The sequence below is a fragment of the Pseudorasbora parva genome, chromosome 5 (genome assembly GCF_024679245.1).
Source record: "Pseudorasbora parva isolate DD20220531a chromosome 5, ASM2467924v1, whole genome shotgun sequence".
Taxonomy (NCBI): domain Eukaryota; kingdom Metazoa; phylum Chordata; class Actinopteri; order Cypriniformes; family Gobionidae; genus Pseudorasbora; species Pseudorasbora parva.
In genome coordinates this window covers 28,417,668-28,438,598 of record NC_090176.1, presented here as the reverse complement: position 1 = coordinate 28,438,598, position 20,931 = coordinate 28,417,668, and the positions used below count along the sequence as shown (strand labels likewise).

The 20,931-nt window shown below is 35.9% G+C and overlaps 2 protein-coding genes across 2 annotated transcripts in view; both read right to left on the bottom strand.

Moving 5' to 3' along the window:
- Positions 1–1,616: 1,616 nt before the first annotated feature.
- Positions 1,617–2,534, bottom strand: tas2r203 (taste receptor, type 2, member 203). Its single transcript, XM_067444813.1, has one exon. The coding sequence runs from the start codon at positions 2,532–2,534 to the stop codon at positions 1,617–1,619; it is 918 nt and encodes a 305-aa protein (XP_067300914.1).
- A 4,408-nt stretch (positions 2,535–6,942) lies between these two features.
- Positions 6,943–20,931, bottom strand: part of cntnap5a (contactin associated protein family member 5a) — a 109,657-nt gene continuing 95,668 nt past the window's right edge. Inside the window, exons 17-24 of the mRNA XM_067443764.1 lie at positions 19,946–20,164; positions 17,729–17,968; positions 15,613–15,837; positions 13,181–13,314; positions 12,812–12,896; positions 12,127–12,330; positions 10,156–10,230; positions 6,943–9,620 (exon numbers count right to left, since the gene is read on the bottom strand). Coding sequence (XP_067299865.1) covers positions 9,424–9,620; positions 10,156–10,230; positions 12,127–12,330; positions 12,812–12,896; positions 13,181–13,314; positions 15,613–15,837; positions 17,729–17,968; positions 19,946–20,164 — 1,379 coding nt within the window. The 3' untranslated portion in view covers positions 6,943–9,423. The remainder of the gene's footprint in view (positions 9,621–10,155; positions 10,231–12,126; positions 12,331–12,811; positions 12,897–13,180; positions 13,315–15,612; positions 15,838–17,728; positions 17,969–19,945; positions 20,165–20,931) is intronic.

The following is a 20,931-nucleotide window of genomic DNA, read 5'->3' as shown; positions in this document are numbered from 1 at the left end:
AGATTGACATGAGATTGACTGAAAGGAGTGTTTCACCCCCCCTTTAAATTCTTCAAGTACACTGATTAAGAGAGTGCAGTATTTCCTGTTTCCTAATTTATATTTGGAGTTTAAATGATTTACTGAGTGTTAGGACCCAGAGGGAATAATTATAGAGTTTTATTGGATCGTCATTGGAAGGGGATAAGGCAGATAATGAGATAAAAAGCCAAAATTGTCCTTCAAGCTACAGTATTTAACCAGGGGTTTATAAGATGAAGATGTCTTCATCAGCCGTCTCTGCATAATTATCTCCAAATACAGAGAGATATGTTGATCACCCCAGCACTTATTTAACAGAGAAGGTCAAATGTTTTGTTTTTTTGTAGACCAGGTATATTTCCTGAATTTGCACAAATTGGACCAGGGTCTGTATGTGCCTCTGTTTGATACGGAAATAGATTACTTTAAATGCAAACATGGCTGCACACAATTGTAACAAATTCCAGAGGAAATTGTTAAAACGATTAATCTTAGCTTGTCCTTACCTAATACTGAGTCATGTGTAAAGCAGTGCTTTTGAAAATATAAATTCTATTGTAAAAAAACAACAGCTATGTGAATGTGAATCTTCATGCGTGATGAGTTGGAATAGCGCAAATCAAATGCGCAGTTAACATGCATGAGAAACAAGGGACTTCAACATTTCATCATGCTATAATACACTGAGCATCTTTAGATGCAAACATTATTAAGGAGCTTTAATGGTTAATTTAACCCTAAATTCTCCTCCTGTATCACGGACAGATGTATCATATGCTGTTTAGTACAACATGTGCTACACACTCCCATATCACAGTTAATGAGGCATAAAGCAGGTGTAGCGAATGCAAATTGTACTCTCTTTGAAGGGGCAGACATGGATTTCAATATACATTTGAATCAAATCAATTGGTTAGATGAAATTCAGAGGTTACCATGTGCAGGATCTGATACATGGTAAATGTTCCATCAAGGCGATTTTGCAGATGCAAATAAAGGGGTGTCTGCCCTTTACTGGCAATCCTGCCCAATCAGAGAGAAGCACAGCAGTATTTGCCAAAATAGGTAAACATATGAAAACATACATTGTCTGTATTTTAATTATTTGCTTATAGTTTTATAGTATAACACATTTCGTGTTTTATTTTGCCTTCAATTAAAATGAAATAAAATGTTACTTACCTCAATATTTGTATGCACAAAATGATTCCAGTGTTACAATTAATAGTGCTAATATTTAGGTTGCAACAACAGCCCTTACTCTTGACTTTAATTCATAGATAAATTGTAGATTTTTAAACTACTTTAATTTGAAGCAGACAAATATGGGAATATAATATCAAAACTTGACATGTATAATACACACAAAAAAGTGACAGACATTTAAATTAAATAGGTTACAACATTCCCCAGCCAGTCTACACATAAAAAAAAAGAAAAGAAAAGAAAAAGTTTATTTCCACACATTTCACATTTTTACCTTACTAGCATATACATATAGTGTAGATTCGGCATGCTTGAAACATATATTGGTTTACATCAGATATAATGCAAATATATTGATAATAAATGGCAGAAATCCTAACACAAGGCATTCATCTCTTGAGTTTCTTAATCAAACTTACAATTCCATGGCGAAACACAGACTGGGAGAATCCAAAGCAAAGTATATTTCCCAAGCTGGATGCTGAGCAGAATGATATTGTGATAAATCTATGAGAATCCACTGTTTCAACGAGGTCTGTTATGAATAAGACAGCAACTGCTACAGTCCATAGGCTGCTGGGCAGGAACAGGGCAGCCTGTAACATGCCTGTTACTGTGACCCGCATCTGGCTCTTCTGCTGGGGTTGGGAAAAAGATTCACTGCTCTGCCCCATCGTTTTCATATGTTCACGCAGATAAACAAAGGTTTTGCCCCAAGAGATTAATAATGTGATCATGGGACAGGTGCAATATAGCAAATACAAAAAATTTGCCAACTGAAATAAATACAGGTCTGACTCTAAGTTTCCTGCTGGTGATGTTGTGTTCAGTTCTTTGGAGGTCAAATTCACTGGGACGGGGCCAAGCAAAACATATGCTACTGTCCCCAAAGTCAAAGCAAAAAGAAGCATTATTTGATTCAGAAGGAAGCCGACATATAATATGGCTCTAATATTTCTCTTCATCCAGATAAGGATGGCATGACGTTGAGGAACAATTGACATGTGGTAGAAAATGCTGATCCAGGCATTGCATGAGAAGTTGCCGCAGAAAAACTGATAAATCAGAACTCTGCATAGCGTTTGAAACCAGAAAGGTGTTTCAAAAAGAAGAATAATAATGGTCAGTGCAGTGACCAGTTGTTGAAACGTTGAATTGAATAACACAACTATTAACAAGAAGCGCAGTGGATTGCGAAGAGTCACCCCAGAGACCGGTCGCATCAGGCAAAAAAAGAAGATGATGTTGAAAACGGTGGCTGTGAGGCAAAGGGGACTGGAGATCAACGCAAATAGCCATGGCTCCATCTTCAGTGTCTCCTCCAAGCAGTTATGTGTGGCAAATGTCCTGCTCTTCCTGATACACCTAGGCTTTTATTACGACATCGCCAATAAATAAGGTGAAAGTAAAATAGGTTGGTGAATTAAATGTGGCTCAACGGCAAACCACAAACAAATCACACACATTCTTACATGGATTTAAACAAAACTATCCACAAGCTGTTCTTGAAGTGTTATACAATCAGTGCAACTGCTAAAATGATGAACTCTCAATACTTTATATAACTTGATATAACAATACTTTACAAATTCAATTGTTTATAAATATTGTATACTGTTGATTGAAGACGTTTGAAGAGTTAGTTCCACCCCAAAATTAAAATCCTGTTACTCTCATGTCATTCCAAGACCTTCGTGTCACGATCCCAGCTCTGGGTCTTTTGTTTATGTAACCCCTTCTGTTCAGACTGGGATTCGAACCCGGGTCCACCGGTATGAGAGTCGGACACTCTAACAAGGAGACTAAAGGCTGCAACCTCTAGTGTCAGTCGCTAGAGCATCTCTTGAGGTCAGAGGAGTGAGGTTTACTCGCACAGCAACTACTACTAGCTGGCCTCTGTTACATTTAGTGTGGACTTTTATGTTGAAGTGCTTTCTGTTTTCCAGAGGTGGACATGACTTGAGTACTGTACTTAAGTACACTTTTTGAGTATCTGTACTTTACTTGATATTTTCTGGAAACTTATGACTTTAACTTCACTACATTTAAAAGACAAATATAATACTTTTTACTCCACTATACATTTCTATCAAGGTCCTCGAAGGCGAAAGTCGTTTCTGTAGCAGCTTTGAAAGTCAATGGATGATTTTTTTCTTCTTTAAAAGGTGTTTGGGTTTCTGCAGAAAGCCTTTCAGGAATCACTCTTGTAGGGTCACGTGAAGTTCAATGATTTCACAGCATTTTTTGAACACTGATTTATTGTTTACAGCTAAATGGAAGAAGACGGATGTCAAAATGTTAATTTTGTCGAGTATTCACATAAAAAAAAACGTTGATTATGTCTTAAGTGAAGGTAAACAGTTGGAGAATATAAGATGTGTATCAGTGTATTTGATCTGTGCATTCGGCCTTAAAGTGACAGCAGCTTTGTAAAGAGCTTTGTAACTTTTATACAAGTATTTAAATGGGTTTAAGTTAGTCGTATGCTAGTATGTCAGATGGAGCATCACTGACTGGCTTAAACCATGATGGCATAATGTGCATTTATACAACAATAATAAAACTGACTCTTTAACCCTGCGCGAGCCATATCTTGACAGTGGTGTAAGCTATCATGGTCTCATGTTGTTTCCACTAGCACAGCACATCTCATTGTCCCTTTTAATTATTAAAATAAATAATTAGGAGAAGCCTAAAAAAAGGGGCGTAAAAAAGTCGGGGCCGTCAGGCTAGGGCATAAATGCAGAGCTCTAGTCAGGATACATTGTTGACGTAACTGTTAAAAATGCACTTCCAATAAAGTGTGTTGCCAAAAACGGTTGTTATTTCTATGTTGAGGCTGCAGGGGTGTTGTCGGCAACTGCTGAATGTAACTAATAAAGTAACTTGAAATCTAACTTAGTTGCTTTTAAAATCAAGTAATCTGTAAAGTTCTTGAAAGGAGTAATCAGTAATCCCCTACATGGAAACCAAGACCTTAAAGGGTTAGTTCACCCCAAAATAATATTGATGTCATTAATGACTCACCCTAATGTCGTTCCACACCCGTAAGACCTCCGTTCATCTTCGGAACACAGTTTAGGATATTTTATATTTTAGTCCCAGAGCATATGAAGTCTATGCACACTTTCCTGTCCATGTCCAGAAAGGAAATAAAAACATCATCGAAGTAGTCCATATCTCAGGTGTATTAAGATGCATCCTGTAATATTATGATAACCAGATGTTGAGATTGCATTATTTAATTAGTGGTGCTTTATAAAAATACTTATACCTGTATTTACAACTAGGTATAGGGATTTGAAAAAGTCTCTAAAATAAAATACTAATATAGTAGGTCAATATACAGTCTTGTTCAAAATAATAGCAGTACAATGTGACTAACCAGAATAATCAAGGTTTTTAGTATATTTTGTTGCTACGTGGCAAACAAGTTACCAGTAGGTTCAGTAGATTCTCAGAAAACAAACAAGACCCAGCATTCATGAAATGCACGCTCTTAAGGCTGTGCAATTGGGCAATTAGTTGAAAGGGGTGTGTTCAAAAAAAATAGCAGTGTCTACCTTTGACTGTACAAACTCAAAACTATTTGTACAAACATTTTTTTTCTGGGATTTAGCAATCCTGTGAATCACTAAACTAATATTTAGTTGTATGACCACAGTTTTTTAAAACTGCTTGACATCTGTGTGGCATGGAGTCAACCAACTTGTGGCACCTCTCAGCTGTTATTCCACTCCATGATTCTTAAACAACATTCCACAATTCATTCACATTTCTTGGTTTTGCTTCAGAAACAGCATTTTTGATATCACCCCACAAGTTCTCAATTGGATTAAGGTCTGGAGATTGGGCTGGCCACTCCATAACATTAATTTTGTTGGTTTGGAACCAAGACTTTGCCCGTTTACTAGTGTGTTTTGGGTCATTGTCTTGTTGAAACAACCGTTTCAAGGGCATGTCCTCTTCAGCATAGGGCAACATGACCTCTTCAAGTATTTTAACATATGCAAACTGATCCATGATCCCTGGTATGCGATAAATAGGCCCAACACCATAGTAGGAGAAACATGCCCATATCATGATGCTTGCACCTCCATGCTTCACTGTCTTCACTGTGTACTGTGGCTTGAATTCAGAGTTTGGGGGTCGTCTCACAAACTGCCTGTGGCCCTTGGACCCAAAAAGAACAATTTTACTCTCATCAGTCCACAAAATGTTCCTCCATTTCTCTTTAGGCCAGTTGATGTGTTCTTTGGCAAATTGTAACCTCTTCTGCACATGCCTTTTTTTTAACAGAGGGACTTTGCGGGGGATTCTTGAAAATAGATTAGCTTCACACAGACGTCTTCTAACTGTCACAGTACTTACAGGTAACTCCAGACTGTCTTTGATCATCCTGGAGGTGATCATTGGCTGAGCCTTTGCCATTCTGGTTATTCTTCTATCCATTTTAATGGTTGTCTTCCGTTTTCATCCACGTCTCTCTGGTTTTGCTCTCCATTTTAAGGCATTGGAGATCATTTTAGCTGAACAGCCTATCATTTTTTGCACCTCTTTATAGGTTTTCCCCTCTCTAATCAACTTTTTAATCAAAGTACGCTGTTCTTCTGAACAATGTCTTGAACGACCCATTTTCCTCAGCTTTCAAATGCATGTTCAACAAGTGTTGGCTTCATCCTTAAATAGGGGCCACCTGATTCACACCTGTTTCTTCACAAAATTGATGACCTCAGTGATTGAATGCCACACTGCTATTTTTTTGAACACACCCCTTTCAACTAATTCAACTAATTGCCCAATTGCACAGCCTTAAGAGCGTGCATATCATGAATGCTGGGTCTCATTTGTTTTCTGAGAATCTACTGAACCTACTGGTAACTTGTTTGCCACGTAGCAATAAAAAATATACTAAAAACCTTGATTATTCTGGTTAGTCACATTGTACTGCTATTATTTTGAACAAGACTGTACATGTTATTTCTGCCTAGTGGACAAAAAAAGAAGCCATATACTTTAGATGTACTACAACATCTTGTGGGTTGTTTCTGGCTAATGAGTAACCACACTGAACAAACTTGCAAACCACATAGCAAGCAGCATAATAATGGTACGTTTTGCACAGGTAAGCACTTAATTTTTTGCCAACAAAATGTACAACAACGATGTCCATCATTGTAAATTAAATCATTGTTCATTTTTGTAACTCATTGTTCGCTTTTGCATAATGCAGTTGGGCTCCTGTATTAAAGCGTTAAATTAACCATGACAAGATTATGCAAACCTTTGTGATATTTGCATTGGTTAGGATGCTGCACGTTATGTGAAAGACAATAATGACTTTACTAAAAGGTCTACATAGACACAAAGGCCCATTCAGGCTACACATGGAAAAATGCTAAACCACTTCTTTTTCTGATAAACTATATAATTTATTCTGTGATGTTCTGTTATTCTGCTATCTCTCCCCATGTGAATAAAGGAAATGAACAGTTCATAAATAAAGCAATTACAATTATTATCATTAAAATAATACATTGACAGCCACTGTAATGTGAAATAAGCCTACATACTGGAGGTTTTAAAGCTGCAAGTGCAAACTGTCATTTTCTCGTCAAGTGTTCCATTTAATGCTCTTGAACTTATCCTCTTCTTAAATAACCTTAATTTAAAAGGTGCAACTAATACTGTAATTGTAAAATACTTGTGGCTCAATGATGAAAAAAGTCTTTTTTTATTAAACATGTATTTACAATATAGCTGTACATTTACATTCATACAAAACAGCCCCTAAAATAATATCAATAGAGGTACAAAAGAGTTTGAGAGAGAAATATATCAAAGGACACTTCAGTTTCCAAAGAGAAAGATAAAGATCTGTCAGTCCAGTCCATCATAATACAACCATTTGTGTGTGTGTGTTTATTAGCTGGGGAAAAGAATGAAATATCATCTGAAAAAAAAAAAAAATACTGCAAAAATCCACTATTGGAGTAAAGAACAGCTAACACCTGCTGTGCTAATTTGATAGACTTTCAAGAAAGTGGTTAATATTCAACAACCACAAAAACAACAAAAATGTAGAAGCATGACAAAATCTTTTCTTCAGAGTCAATACTGATTTAGTATTACAGGGGGATATTAAAGGACCAACTGCTACAGTTACGACCTACTCAGAATTGTCTGTGAAGTCTGTCAGTTATCCAGATCATTAAAGGATGTCGAGTGTCATTCTTGTCATTTAGAAACTGTGAACTGATCATGAAATTTAGTGATATTTCGTTTTAAAGAGGGATGACAAAGACACCTGACATTATTATCCAACTCAGGTGATCTGATGACCTGTGACAACATATGACCGAATTTCAAAGGAATGGTCTCTGATTTTTAGAGGAATACTCAATTGTATTTCATCCAAACTTAATATTGGACCTTCAGAAACCAATGTTAATACCAGATGTAAATGGGGTCAGATTGTCTCAGGGAGGAGTGGATGGACTGTGACACCGGGTTTGCCCCAATTCACGTGATTACGACTCACATCTAAATGGGCAAGTCCTGTAACGTCACCGTATGCGATGAGGATGAATGCTTGGGAATTTCCATCATCAGCTCACAACATCATCATGACAACAACAACAGAGAAACATGTCCAGATAACCTTGAACAACTCAGTCAATCCAGAATAACACCACCATTTAAAAGGTTGGGGTTGGTATGATTTGTTTTTATGTTTTTGTCTCTTATGCCCACAAGGCTGCTTTTTTATACCAAAAAAAGACAAAACTCAAAAGACAAAAGTCAAAACTATGGAAGCTTGTTTCCGCCACAGAATAAAACATTTAAAAATAATTTGGACATTTTATCACACAATTGCGTTTCTCACTTTTTTTTTTCTTTCTCACAATTTCTCACAATTTTTTCTCAGAATCGCAAGATATAATGTCGCAGTTACGTGTTATAAAGTCAAAATTGTGAGATATAAACTCTCAATTGTAAGTAAAACGGTCAGAATAGCGAGTTTATATCTTGCAATTATGACGTCATAACACGCAATTGCGACTTTTTAACACGCAATTGTGATTTTATATCTCACAATTCTGACTTTATAATAAGCTATTGCGGGTTTATATCACGCAATTTTGAGATAAAAAGTCACAATTACCTTTTTAATGTTTTGTTCTGTGGCAGAAACAAGCTTCCATACAAAACAGTAATGTGAAATTATTAGAAGAAAAAAAAAAAACTATTTTCTATATTAAAATGTTTGGGCCTTGAAATTTGCAATGACATTGCTTTTTAGCAGCCAGGATTCGTTAATGAATATAAAATTCAACATTCATAGCATTTATTTGAAATAAAAAAAATGTCTTTACTGTAGCTTTTTATTTTACCCTTAACATAAAAAAATCTTACTGACCCCTTAGGATTTGTTCATTATCAATATGGCAGGTATTTCACATCATAACACAGGTGGGTAATGTTACATCAGGCGGCATCATGTATAACTCGACAGTATTTCTGCACATTTTTTTCAATTGATGACTTAAGCCACTTTACTGAATGAGATTGGTCTCAGTTAGCAGCTTCTTTGTGAAACAAAATTCATCTCCTAATGACAATATTAACTTTTCCAGCATGTTTATGCATAAACTGATTTCATTCTTAATGCTGAGGCAGAATAACAGAAAATTATAAGACAAGCTACTGTCCTCGACCTGAAGCATTACACTATTCAGATAGCATACCAGGACTTCCTTTTACAATGTTGCCACTTCAAAGATGTTTCTGGCAACCTGAAAAAATTCACAGACCTATATGTGTGTTTAGTTTGTCATATTGTTAAGAGTATAATTAACACTTCAGAATCTGCATTCATGCACTAAAGATGACAGTGTCATTCTCCATTCCAGTTTCTATCCAGAGGGCAAATTATTAAATTAATACAAACACCTCCTAACACACCACTCACATCCCATAAATTACCTAATTTTGATTGATCCAACACTTGGGGCAAGCACTGTGAGAAACTACAAGCTACTACTTACACAGATCAGAAGGTTCTGCTGTTCCCAAACCGAGGGAATCTCCGACTAACGATCCTTACTGGATAGAAAGGGCCTCACGAGACGTTTGCTGAAGAAGACACGGGAGGAACTGATAGCTGAACTGAAAACTACAGGGTCAGATTGTCCATCAGATGTAGTACTCTTGCATGCTGTCTCTCATGGAGTTGTGAAGGTGAAACTCTGCCCTGTAAGCAGCTTCAAGGCTACGTTGGTGCTCCTTTTCTTGGAGTCTTGCAGTTCTTTGAGCTTGTCGATGTTGGTAAAGGAAACGGGCCATCACTGCCAGCACACAGAGTGTACTGAAGACTGCAGCTGTCACCACACCTGCGAATCATAATGGACACTCAGCTTATGTGTGTTTTGATTTGGAAATGGGGCCGTTCACATACGACTCAATCTTGATTTTTATAAAAAGCTAAATGAGACCAATGGAATAGAAGAAAAGGCAGGTTTGTCAAGGCACAATTTTCAATGAAAATGTTTTGCATTCTTTGTGAAAGGCCCATTTTCTTTATACAATACAAAAAATAAATTAAATAAAATAAAAAATGACAATGACAGTAATGCAATACTTGAATAATCTCACACATTCTACACATTTGCTTTCTCCCTTAATGGAACTTTTATGCTGCTAACAAATAATAGTCAAAAATCCCTTGTGACAATTTTAATGGAGATTTTATTACCATAAGTTACTGCGCACAACAAATTACCAATACAAAGTCATTACCCATTTCTGAAATAAAGAGAGCAAAAAGAAGATGAACATAAACAATACATGTGATAGTAAAAGCTCATTTCATACTTCACTGACTGTTACAAATGAAACGATGAAGCAGACTGAGGTGGTAAAACAAACCTCCGATTACAGCTGAATCAGGCTGGCTGTCGTCTTCACTGTGCTCGTTATCTTTTCCCACCTCCTCTCCGTGATCTACAGGATGGTGGCACATGCATCACATAGAAATACAGCACAGATTGAACACTAAAGAGATATGTCTTCTCTGATAGAAGTGTGGAAGATGCAGTTGCTTTACATTTTGTTTTTCATAATGCCCATTGTGCTTTTCATTATATTATTTCTTCTTTTAAAATGATCTGTTCAGTGGTAAACATATTTCTATGTCTAATTGTATTAATCTCCGTTGCGACATATTAGTGCTTTTGTTGCTTGGCAACTCTATCTTAATTTTTTTAACATTTTTTTTTGTATTCTGCACATTTCTCTCAATTCAAATGTTTCCATGATATCCTGCATTTGATGTTTTGTTTTTTAATTTATGAACCAATTTGCATATATTAGCATCTGTATCTATCTGTACAGTATTGTTTTTAAGAAATCACTGAAAAACAATGGCAGATAAAACAAAAATATAAATAAGGAAATTTCAAGTTCTCTTCTAACATCATTTTTATATGAAATGGGACCATGCTCATTGGTTCTTGCAACTTTTTGCAAGTGTGGCTGTTTATCTCCTAAATAACCCAGCCTCGTAAAGTCTTTATGATGCCAATAGTAACTATAAAGGTGAGGGCAATACATGTGTAAGTCAACTTTGTTTCATTAATGCCATGGTGAATTATGAGATGGATATGAAAAACTATATTGTCAAAAGTATTGGGACACCCCTCCAAATCCTTTAATTCAGGTTTTCCAATCACTTCCATGGTCAACAGATGTATAAAATCAAGCACATATGCATGCAGGCTGCTTCTACAAACATTTGTGAAAGAATGGGTCGCTCTCAGGAGCTCAGTGAATTCAAGAGTGGTACCGTGATAGGTTGCCACCTTTCCATGGCTGAGCAGCTGCATCCAAGCCTTACATCACCAAGTGCAATGCAAAGCGTTGTATGCAGTGGTTTAAAGCACGCCACCACTGGATTCTAGAGCAGTGGAAACGTGTTCTCTAAAGTGCCGAATCACCATTCTCTGTCTGGCAATCCGATGGACGAGTCTGGGTTTGGCGGTTGTCAGGAGAACAGTACTTGCCTGACTGCATTGTGCCAAATGTAAAGTTTGGTGGAGGGGGGATTATGTGTGGGATTGTTTTTCAGGGGTTAGGCTTGGCCCTTACTTCCCTTGAAAGTATTAATGCTTTAGCATACTAAGACATTTCGGACAATTTCATGCTCCTAAATATGTGTGAACAGTTTGGGTATGTCCCCTTTCTGTTCTAACATGACTGTGCACCAGTGCACAAGGCAAGGTCCATATAGACAGGAATGAGAGAGTTTGGTGTGGAGGGACTTAACTGGCCTGCACATTCCTGACCTCAACCTAGAACACCTTCAGGATGATTTTTTATTTTATTTTTTTTCCTTTGTTACATTTTGAGATTCTTCGGAATGAAAAGTGCATTATAAATGAAATCTATTATTATTATTATTATTATTATTATTATTATTATTATTATTATTATTATTATACAGTAATTAGAGCTGAGACTGCGAGCCAGGCCTTCTCGTCCAACATCAGTGCCTGACTTCACAAATGCGCTTCTAGAAGAAGGGTTAAAAATTCCCATAAAATTCCCATAAACACACTCCTAAACCTTGTGAAAAGCCTTTCCAGTAGACTTGAAGCTGTTATAGCCACAAAAGGTTGGGCCAACTCCATATTAAACCCTACGAATTAAGAATGGGATGTCATTAAATTTCATGTAAAAGTAAAAGCAGGTGTCCCAATACTTTTGGTAATATAGTGTATGTCTGACAACATTAGCTATTCCTTAAATTGTATTGCAATGAAATGCTAAACATATAATAGACTCAAAACCGATCCATTCTCAAACAGCTTAACCATTTCGTATTGATTTGTAAGAACTTACCTAAACGAGATACAGAGGTTGAAAGGTCAGCTAATGCTCCGCAATTTGATTCCAGTAAATGTCCTCGTATGCTGACCAGAGAGCTACCTCTGTTTAATAGCGCTGCCTTCAGTGGAGCAACGTGGTTGTACTGAACAGATGAGAAGCAGCCGATGAATCCGTTTGACCCAGCATGAGCTACCTCATCATCCATTACATCACTTCCTGTTTGGAAAAAGTAAATAACAAATGTGTATGCGTCAGAGATCGTTTGTCACACACATTTACAGTAATTAGTCATTAAAAACATTACTTGCAGCAATTGTGAGCTTTTATTTAAAAACGTTCAACTACAGACGGGTACAAACACATGACGTTTCACTGTTTTCAAACCATTGAATATTCCAGACACAGACCCAATTCTGCTCAAGTGTGTCAGACACCTTGTGACTGAAAAAAAGATAAAAGGTTTCAAACTGAAGTCAGCCTTCATTGTTGAATCACCCTTATTTAATGTCAGGAAACGGGGAAATTCAAACCCATCAACCATAATGACAGGTTCTGAATAGTCATGGCATTATGATGCGGGAGAACTTCAGGTAAGGAAGGTGCAAAATAATATATACATGAGTATGTAGGTTTTTATCTTATTAAAGATACTGTAAATTATTTAATTAGTGTGTTTTTAAATAAGATCAGTTATTACCTGTGACTTTTCCCAGGGTCAGTGACTTCATAGAGTTAAACGCTGCATCATATGAGAGTGTGTACTTCTTATTTTCATGGTCAACCTATAAAAAAGCAAGAACAGTTGAATGAATACAAGATAAATCACTCAGTTATGTCAGGAGTTAAAATCATTATCTAAGAGCTACAGTATATTAATCAAAAAGTTATGTATTGTATATAGACTGTATTTCACCTGTAATCACTGAATATTGATCTTACCCCCCCCCCCCCCAAAAAAAAAAAACCCAACAACCCCAAAAGCTATTAAATCAACCAAATTCCAGTTATGTAATGTCTTTTGTGTTCTAACCATAGCATGTTTCAAGTATGCAGTGAAATATAACACCTGAACAAACACATCCTTTCCATCCCGCTGGATGTGAACTCTATGCAGCCGTCCGTCTGCCAGGCTGCCCGGGATAGGGCTGAACACATCCGGCCTCTTCTCCTTATGCAGTTGGTACCAGATTTGTAAACTCCCTGAGAGGAACAGATCGATGCATTAGCATATTTGGCAAAAGTTAGTTATAGCTCTAGTCAGGGATGAATGATTTTGTTGCAAGCATGTTGTAAATCATTATAAAAAAATCAATTTTATTATCCATTTGGTGCTTGGATTAGTCAAGCAAAAATTAAAACCATGTAACTCCAGTCATGGTGAATTATGTATGTTCCAATATAATAGTGAGTCATCCTGTAGTGTTCCTTCAGCAGATGGACTTCACAGCTCCAGCTCCAAGAAGAGGCTTGCATAAGTCTATAAGACAACGCATTTATATATAGACTGTGCAGGACCTTAGCAGCTGCTCTTAAAGATTTATAAATATTAATTCCCTGCCAGCCTCCGGCCCTTTTTATTCTGTGCTGGGTTTGTCAATACACATTTATTTGTCCCTCCTACACACATATAGTGCAGATAAAGAGTCAAGGTATAGGTCGGTGCTGAGATTCCTTCACAAAGTTGGTAGAGTTGCATCCGAGACATCTCTTGACTTTCTTTGTGTGCCAAGGATTACTGCACTTAGCACTTTTTATGTCAATAACTCTAAAAAAATTGTGATTGGATTTAGTACAATATGCATGTGGGTGGTACTATTATGTAGGAATGAGTGTTGCACAATAAAAATCCATATTTTGGCAAGCTTGGTGAAGGCATGACTGATCTTAAAATAATAGCTCTTTCAGCATTTACTCAGCCTCTTGTTCCAAACCTGTATGATTTTCATTCTTCCATGGAACACAAGACTTAGTGCAGTGGGATGCCGCTCTTTTCCATACAATAAAAAAAGGGTGACCAAAAGGACAAAAAGCACAAAAAGTATCATAAAAGCAGCCATATTATCCATGCACTATATTTTAAATCTTATTTTTTGGAAATGTAAATATAATTTCATTTCATGTTAGTTAAGCTTCATGATTTGTATATTCAAATATGAAGCATCAATGAGTCACTGACACTAATAATGCCAGATGCTCCCATAATCAATCAAATGAAATTTTTATTTTGTATCATTGCTGGACTTTTTGGTCACCATAGAAAAATTGTTTTAGTGCACAGTCTAAGCAAATGCTCCACTCTTCTCAATCATGGTAAACCAATGTAATTTAAATTGTTCCAATAATTCCAACATAATTGAATATTAAATTCTATTAAACACAATCAAGTCTCCCCCTTTCTCATTTTGCTCAAAAATATATAAAAAACACTTTTACATATAAAATAACAACATTTACTTGCTCTTGATTTTGCCATATGCAAATCATGCTGGGAACTAACAAGCCCCGCCCAGTTTCAGTTAATGCAACACAAATCATTTATGTAACACAACACAAATAGATTAATTTTCACTTTATTTTGACTTTATTTAAGCGGATTGAACACAATCAAATTGAGTTCGGACAAAATGTATAGTAAATTTGTTGCTTTAGCTTTTTTAATTAAGCAATTTGAACAAGCAGTACACTGTAAAAAAGTATTATTGTTTATTGTTGGTTTAACTTAAAAAAGTAAGTAACCTGATTGCCTTAATTTTTTTTGTTTTGTTTATACAATGAAGGAAATTTGTTTAATAAATAGAAACTCAAAATATTATTGTATCTGAACCACAAAAAAAAAAAAAAATTGATAAATCAAGAAAATAGCACTATTTGGCATGTTTCACTGCGTCATCAGAAATAAAACACACACATTTACCCAATATGCTTACAAAATCTTTTAATAATATTTTAATAAAGGTCGAAACTAAAAAAAAATTAATTGTATTAACTCAAAATTTTAATTTCAATGAACTTAAAATTTTAAGACAACCAGGTAACTTTTTTTCTAAATAATTTTTTACAGTGTATAAATCATTTTATCAGTGCATCTTTTTAGGAGTTTTGTGTAACGTGAGCTTGAATAACAGCATAGAATTAGGAGCTTAAGTTATGTTAAAAATCCTGATCTAGTTTGGATTTTAATGTTTCACTAGATAATTGTGATTTACTGTTAATATGATTTGTACACATTCTAGTGATCTACAAGGCTGTAAAACTAACAGTTAAAGAACCAAATCAGCCAGATTAATCAACAGCCTTGTGGCCCTAATTTAATTAGAGAACACAATCAGAGAACTATAACTTTTTATGTTTCTTTAAATGTAATATTGCAGTGCAGTATTCCAGATAATAGGGGACGCGAGAAATTAATTTAATACCGCAATATCCTTATTATAGACATATAAACCTTTCAGAAACTAATATGATCCAGTATGATATACGTTTGCACAGCCTTCTCACCGTTCCGTGCTAAGATGATGGCTACATACTGCTGGCTGAGAGTGTTAACTGTGAGCAGCATGGCAGGACTCTGAGTGGTCTGGAAACTCAGTGCCATGTTGTCTCTTGTCTTGCTGTACTGAGAGGGGACAGACAGCACGGAGGCCGACCTGTTCTGTATGACGGAGAATGGCTCCTGAAATATGTAGGTGACCGATGCTCCTCTTTCAAAGGACATGGACACCTCTGTGGACACAAAAAGACCAGATGGATATTGTCACTAGCTATAAATCTAATCAGAGTGTACCTTATTTCCTACAAGTGCTGTTTAAACACATTAAACAGGGAGTGTGTGAAAGAAAGAAAGAAAGAAAGGAAGAAAGAAAGAAAGAAAGAAAGAAAGAAAGAAAGAAAGAAAGAAAGAAAGAAAGAAAGAAAGAAAGAAAGAAAGAAAGAAAGAAAGAAAGAAAGAAAGAAAGAAAGAAAGAAAGAAAGAAAGAAAAAGAAAGAAAGAATGTTTAAATATACATTAAAATAGTTTATTAACCATTTTCACTTTCACTGACGACAACTAAATAACTGCTCTGTAAATAATGTAATACTTAATTTAGTAATGATAAATTGATTATTTATAAAGTAGGAAAATACAATTATTAAACACATTATAGATAGGCTTATAAATCAAGAACAAATCGTATTTATAAACTTCCTATAATGTCTATTAATGCTTTATAAATGATGAACTAACTATTTACTAATGCTTAACTAATGCTTCAAAGTGTGTAGTTATTAAAGTGTTACCACAAATTCATATTCCATTGACTATTGCAGCAAGAATGATGATAAATTGATAATTTATAAAGTAGGAAAATACAATTATTAAACACATTATAGGTATGCTTATAAATCAAGAACAAATCGTATTTATAAACTGCCTATTAATGTCTATTAATGCTTTATTAATGATGAATTAACTATTTACTAATGCTTAACTAATGCTTCAAAGTGTGTAGTTATTAAAGTGTTACCACAAATTCATATTCCATTGACTATTGCAGCAAGAATCATTTTAATAACTATAAATAATGGTCTGTATTTGAACAATGATGCAGAGCCCCATTAGATCCAGACAGACAGACTGAGGCAATGTGCCTTTGATCAGCGCAGCTCGTCAGATCAAACTAAAGAAAGGCAGCTTAACACACATCTGACTTTTTGATGTCTTCATGAATACAAATGTGTGGATTTTCCCTTCTTGTTTACTGAAAGAGATTATACAACCTATATTATATTATCCTTATATAACCAAATTTCCTGAAAACATTTACAAAAGTATACGTTTTTAAAGTATGTTTGCCAGAATGTCATAATAACTGTCATTAACAAGAAGCTAGAACATTCCACCTACACAAGAAGAATGGCAAACATAGAAATGTTAAGATTAGCCAATACTGCTTTGTTGTTTTGTACTAATGGAAGGGCAGTGTTTTTTATTTTTGGTTAACTGTAAGATACTTATGTAAAAAGTAGCTTTGTTTAAAAATTTTGTACATCAAGATGTTGAAAAATCCCACTCAACACATACGCCTCCAAGACTTCTGTGCTCAGTGCTCATACAGGCAACATCAAAGCTCTGCACTCCAGCATCAGAGAGCGTTTGATAGAGTCGAGTTATTCAACTACTGGCAGCGCTTGCTCGCTGACATATGGATCAATTATTTTTTACAGTATATTATGCAAATATATAGACGTCACTAAGTCATCCATGAATTCATGTTTCATATTACATAGCAGTTTCATCATGTCTGAGACAAAGATGGTGCTGTCCGAAGTATTTATTATTTCATGACTGTCTGCAAAAACAATACTTTACAGTCAGGGTTTCAAATTATTAGATTGCATCTTATTAAAAAGGAAATGCATTTCATATTTTATTCATTTATTTATTTCATTATGTTTATTTGGTATTTACCAAGCTATATTGAAAAGTAGGATGCCTCAAATCAAGTATGTTATTAGTTATAATTAAGCTGTGCTTTTTAAAATGTTATTCTTGCTAATGTTAATTTTCTTTTTTGATTTAATGGTTATAAAAGGTTTCATTTATTGACATCACTAATTCAATTTGGAATATTACCTTCTGTGCAAGAGGGTCCGCCATAAGCAGAGTTAGTGCAGTCGCACATGTAACCGCTGCTCTTTTCAATGCATTTCCCCCGGTTGTGGCAGAGCCTAGCTGAGCTGCTACAGTGACCCGCACACCCTGAACTCACTCCTGGTGTCACTTTAGCCCGTTCCTCCATGTCAAAACTCACTCCGTTCATGTTTAATGCGCGAATACATCCAAGAAAGCCTCTTTGTCTTGTGGCTGTGCCCCCTAAGAAATGAGAGGGGAAATTATGGAAATGAGAGAAATCTGAAATACTTTTCATTGTTGGACAGGGCCGTAACCGCTGTATATAAATATACTTCATTACACTTGGCTTTGTTTGTTGCTAGGATGACTAAAGTAAAATGTTACATTCTTAGGTTAGTTGGCCTCAGTGGTCTAACAGTGTCAGAATGAGTGAGATTTTAAAATTTGAAATTAAAATTTGACAACTGTTTTGCAATAAAAACTCTCAGTGACCAACAGTAATATCAGGTGATACAAACTGCTGAAATTGAAAATATTACATAATTTATGTACTTCAAATGATTTTGATGTGACAAGAAAATAAAAGTGAGAGTGAATGTGTGCATATTTACTTAATAACTGTAACTTTTTCCGTTGTTATTTCTTTTTCTTTATTTCCTTAAATACCTTTTAATCCTTTAATAATTGTAATCCTTTAACCTCTTAAACTCCAGGACCATTTTTGGGATTTCTGCCTGTATTTGGCCTACCCAAATTGAAAAGCTTCCCATACACACATACAGTGGTTTAAGTTCAAAATGTTGGTGTCATTTTACAGTAAACCCTTTGAAGTTACATAAAACACTGCTAAAAGTCATAAACAGGTAAGTATATGTTGTCTAAGCTGTAATAACCTCCCAAAATTAGGCGCTTTTTGAGTAAAAAAACCAAAACAAAAAACCAAAAAAAAAAAACATCATTTTTGAAAGTGTGTAACTCAGAGTAACCCACAGTTTTGGCTGTTTCCATTAAATTCCAGAAAATAGTGGAGAAAAAGAAGTTTGTCTGTGTCATGTTGTATGCAAGATTTATTCAAATGGTTCTGAAGGGATGACCCCCCCCCCTTCCCCCTTCCCCCTCCCCCTACCCTGCTACCCTCCTCCACCACCCCTCCCCCCACCATATACAGTGGTATAAATGCAATATTCCAGTGTCAATAAATTAATTGAATATGCTGTAACATACCCAAACTGCCTGCAGGGTGCTAGAGCACACAGGGCCTGAGTTACACACTTTCAAAAATTAATTTATAAAAAACATCAAAAAGCGCCTAATTTTTTGGGGGGTTATTACAGTTTAGACAACATATACTTACATGTTTATCACTTTTAGCAGTGTTTTATGCAGCGTCAAATGGTTTCCTGTAAAATGACAGAACTTAGACCACTGCATGTATGTATGGGAAGCTTTTCAATTTGCATCGGAAATGGTACCAGAGTAATTTAGTGTAAATACATTTCTTTGTCTAATAGAAATGCCAACGTGATGCATATCTCCGGAAAGTAGAGACTCTAAGCTTTCAAATGGGACCACATATTACATCATAGCTCCTCAACACACATTTAAAACTGAAAGTATATATATATATATATATATACACTCTAACAAATTTGTGCTATTTGGCACTTAAAGTGGTTCTTGATTGTAATCATAGGGGAACCACTTTTAGTGCCAAATAGCACCATATCTTTAAAGGTGCTCTATAGCACCTTGGTCAAATGGTGCTATGTAGAACCCATAAGAGGTGCCATATCACATTTTATTTCTTCCTCAATAATGGTGCTAAACGGCACCAAAAGTAGTTCTTGGTGTGTAAAGAACCTTTAAAGGGGCTTGAAAGGTTCTTTGTACGGCAGTGGTGCTATATAGCACCTTTACCACCCCAAAGAACCACTGCAGAACCGCTGAAGAACCATACAGGGGCTTAATAGGTTCTGTATATGGTAACGGTGCTTGAAGCACTTCAGTCATTCCAAAGAACTGGTGAAGAACCGCTGAAGAGCCACTGAATCACCAAGATTTGGTGCTATACAGCACTTAAATAGAAGTACCCCCCCTCAACCCCCGCCCCATGCAAAAAAACAAAACAAAACAAAAACATTGGTCCTCCCAATATCTAAGATACTGAATGAAGAGTAACAAACAAATACAGCTGCACTTTCAAAAGGTCAGTTTTACCAACAAACAGCTGGTTTCCGAGCTGAAGGCGAAGGTGTCCGTCAGGTGGGGTTTCTGTGATCTGCAGGGGCAGCTGGTCAACCTGCAGGCATGCCTCTTTCACATTGCGTTCGGCTCGAACCCAATGCCACTGCCTGTCGTTCAGTGGCACGGGAGATTTGACGGTCAGGACTACTGGCCCATCGCCCACATTAAAGGAGAAAGTCACAGCTGAGGGAGCTGGGTGCACAGGAACATGAGGATTTAAAAGCAGTGTGTAGAAAAACTAACACTTCTAAAGCCACTAGCATTAAAGCAAATTCATAGTGCCGGGCTTCTCAACCCTGGCCTTTGAGATCCGCTTTCCGGCAACGTTTAAAGCCAACCCTGATCAAACTCACCTGCCTGTAACTTTCTAGTAATCCTGAAAACCTTGATAGCTTGTTTCTGTAAGTTGGCGCTAAACTCTGCAGGAAAGTGGACCTCGAGGGCCATGGTTGAGATTGAGAAACCCATGGTGTGTTAACATTAGTTGCAATAACATGAACTAACACTACACAATTTTGCAATATTTAATAATCTTGGTTAATGTAGTTTATATAGTCAAACTGTCAAAATGTATTCAGACACCTTCAAGATTTCACACATTATCATAGTTGATTTGCTATAGTTTAGAAAATGCTAATAACTAATATGATAGAAAGGTATGTAATGGAATTAAATCAGCTGTTAAATTTAAGTGCACAATTAGATAATACAAATTTAGATCAACCAAATGTTTCATTTTGTTCAGGCTGTGTTGTAAAAGCATGCATTAGCAATTAAAGAAAAAACTCTTAGGCAAAACAGGGTCAGGTCAAAGTGTCTGAATACTTTTGGTCTCACATCTTTTATCAGTTTTACTGGTAGAAGAATAATGTTTGGGTATAATATTTCATATTTTACTTTATTTTGCAATCCTCACTTGCATAAATTATTTCTAGTGTCCTGCACAGTAAACAATTATA